This window comes from Henckelia pumila, chromosome 2 (genome assembly GCF_033568475.1).
Source record: "Henckelia pumila isolate YLH828 chromosome 2, ASM3356847v2, whole genome shotgun sequence".
Lineage (NCBI taxonomy): Eukaryota > Viridiplantae > Streptophyta > Magnoliopsida > Lamiales > Gesneriaceae > Henckelia > Henckelia pumila.
The window spans coordinates 148,403,104-148,405,921 of record NC_133121.1 but is presented as its reverse complement, the minus strand read 5'-3'; the positions used below and the strand labels follow the sequence as shown (position 1 = coordinate 148,405,921).

The window sequence follows — 2,818 nt, the reverse complement described above, 5'->3', positions numbered from 1 at the left end:
GTAAGAATGAATTAGTGGATGATTAAACTTCTAATGATGATATTCAAGATTAATTTTTACCATATGTATTTTTTATTTTTTGTAATTTATTATTAATTTTTAATATTTACAAACATAATTGTATATATTACATATTTATATTTGATATTTTAATAAACTTTATCTAGTTCATATCTTATCATTAAATAAAAGTAAATAATTAATCATATTTGATATCAAATCAGTTATTTAGTATCAAAGATATTGAATAAATTTTTATTTTAAAAAATAATTAGAAAACACATTAAGAAATGTGCTTATTAAAATATTTATAGGATATTTTAATTTTAAAAATATATTCGATGATTTTTATGCAAAAACTCCATATTCTAAAGTAGATATTTTTTGTTTAAATAAAAAAACCGTAATAAATTTTATTTACATATAATAACATTATAAAAAAGAATAAATATGTTACTAAAAAAATTGTTTATGTTGTAGATATGTGATTATTTATGATCTTTATTTTTCATGTTTATTTTATTTAGGTCACTATAATTTAAATATATAATAAATTAGTCCCCAAAAATATATTTAATCATAAAAAAACTATAAGGACTAATTGTGTTGCAATTTGTAAAGTTTAAGGACTAAAAGTGTTACTTTGAAATGTTTAAGGACTAAAAATGTTTTGATATGAAAGTATAAGGACTAAAACTGTACTTTTTCCGCATATAACACATTCCAATATATTAATTCCAAAATAAATCACACCCTTTAATGCTAATGTAGTACTTATCCCTTTGGCGTTACTAATAATTACTTGATTAATTGAATCAATATCTTTTATGTAAAATCAAAAAATAAAATTATATTTTATCTAAATTTAATAGTATGTGAGACCTTGTGTTTTTTTAAAAATCAGGCTCTTATGAAAAGGAAAATTTTGTCTGAATTTTTATAACATAGGGATTGTGTTTGATTTCAAAAATGAAATATACATTAGTACTGGTTTGATTCAGTTAAGTTCGCACAAATTTGAAAAATGTTTTTCGCATGAAAAAAATATTAAAATAAGTTTTGTATAAGATATTTGTTAAACATTTGTGAAAAATACTTTTTAAAAAATATTGTCAAAATATAGTTGTTAAAGAAAAATTAAGATGTGTTTTTTTTCAATAAAAATAAAGATAACGACAAAAATCAAAACATAATTTTTAAGTTATAAAATATTCTTATAAAAATATTGTGAAAATATATATTTATTCCAAAACTTTTTGTGTTTCCAAGCCAAAGTTGGGGTAGCACTTACCAATATTGTATTGTAGGGATAAGTCGACTTTCGATTCGTAATAAATATAATAATTTAGCAATTCATTTCCATCGCATATTCTCTGTTTGACCTGTATGATGAGACACGACAATTTCAAGAATATTTTGTTTTTCTTTGATTATATTCTTTTTTTTTAGAGCTTCCAAATTTATTTTCTTTCATGGGAAACATTGCATGTTTAAAAGGATATATATATAGTGGTGTGCTTGATATATCATTTCAAGCGCATAATTGGTTTTGGTCCTTTGGATTCATTTCCCACCTAACGCCTTCTCCTCTCCTGGCATGAATATTGCACCCACCCCCGCCCCATTTATTAATCCCCATTTCTTCTTTTAATCTCTAAAATCCATTCAGATTCAGATTCAGATATATTAAAACAAAACCCATTTCTTTAATTTTCTTTCAATGGAAGGTATTTCGGGTGCAGTGTGCAATGGGATCAGAAGCTACTGGCGGAGGAAAGGCTACCAGCGGTTTAACGGTGGTGCCCGCAGAAAAAGGAAGATGAGGGTGGTGGAGCTGGGTTCCGCCTCCGTCGATGGTTCCGTCCGGCGGCGGAGATTCTGGCGGATCAAGCTGACGCCGCGGCTGAATCTCAGGCTCCGCGCCTTCTCTCCGAAGAAGCTGTTGCTGGGCTTGCGAGATGCGTATGTCAACATGATGTTGAAGATCGCCAACACGAGTGTGATTAACAGCGGATTCGGCGGTGCGGTGGCCGGAAACGGAGTCGGCGGGTTCGGGATGAGGCCGTTGAAGGAGTACGACGAGAGGATGATATTAGAGATCTACAAGTCTATCGTTATGTCGTCGCAATCGGAGTTGGCTCCCAAACCCAAGTTGGGTTGGCCATAAGATATTGATTGATTATTATAAATTAAACACCTAAACTACTTGTTAGTGTATATTTCATGTCTCGGAGACAATTATAATAACATAAATAAAATGTATATATAATATATGTTGGTTGTTGAATTCAAGTTTCAAGGGTCTGTGCCTCGATTGAAATTTTCTCATATAATAATATCTCTTGTGTTTTTTAAAAAATAAATTAGAACTCAAAAAACGAAAAAAAGTTGAAGTAGAATACATGAACGTACAAGTTCGGATAAGATTGTATTGATAATCAATGTCATGTGGGTTTTGCTTCAGCGGTAGTTAGGGGTGAGTAGTGATGATGCATTGATGTTGATGAACTCGTGAAGCAGGGACCATACCCATTCTCCTATTTTACATTTTATACGCTAGTGAAGTTCAAAAGGGTGTGGTGTCCTAAGATGGTAGGATATGTTTAGAGCAATCGCCTAACTTGATTGCCCCATTTAATCATTGTTCATTCAAGGGGCAATGAAATTGCACGCGAAAGTTTTCGATTTGTGGGCTTCATCGCGCGGAGAGCACAAATCTTGTTTTTTTTTTTTGAATTCTTTTTTATGCGCGGGTCCTGCTAATCTTTTGTTTTTTCTTTTTTTTTTTAAATTTTTTTTTAAACATGGACGTGAGTTG

The 2,818-nt window shown here is 30.1% G+C and overlaps 1 protein-coding gene across 1 annotated transcript; it reads left to right on the top strand.

Moving 5' to 3' along the window:
* The first annotated feature begins 1,390 nt into the window (after positions 1-1,390).
* On the top strand, positions 1,391-2,328 carry LOC140885056 (uncharacterized). The gene has a single exon (XM_073291970.1). It carries the CDS (start codon positions 1,721-1,723, stop codon positions 2,165-2,167), a length of 447 nt encoding a protein of 148 aa, XP_073148071.1. The 5' UTR covers positions 1,391-1,720; the 3' UTR covers positions 2,168-2,328.
* Positions 2,329-2,818: the final 490 nt, after the last annotated feature.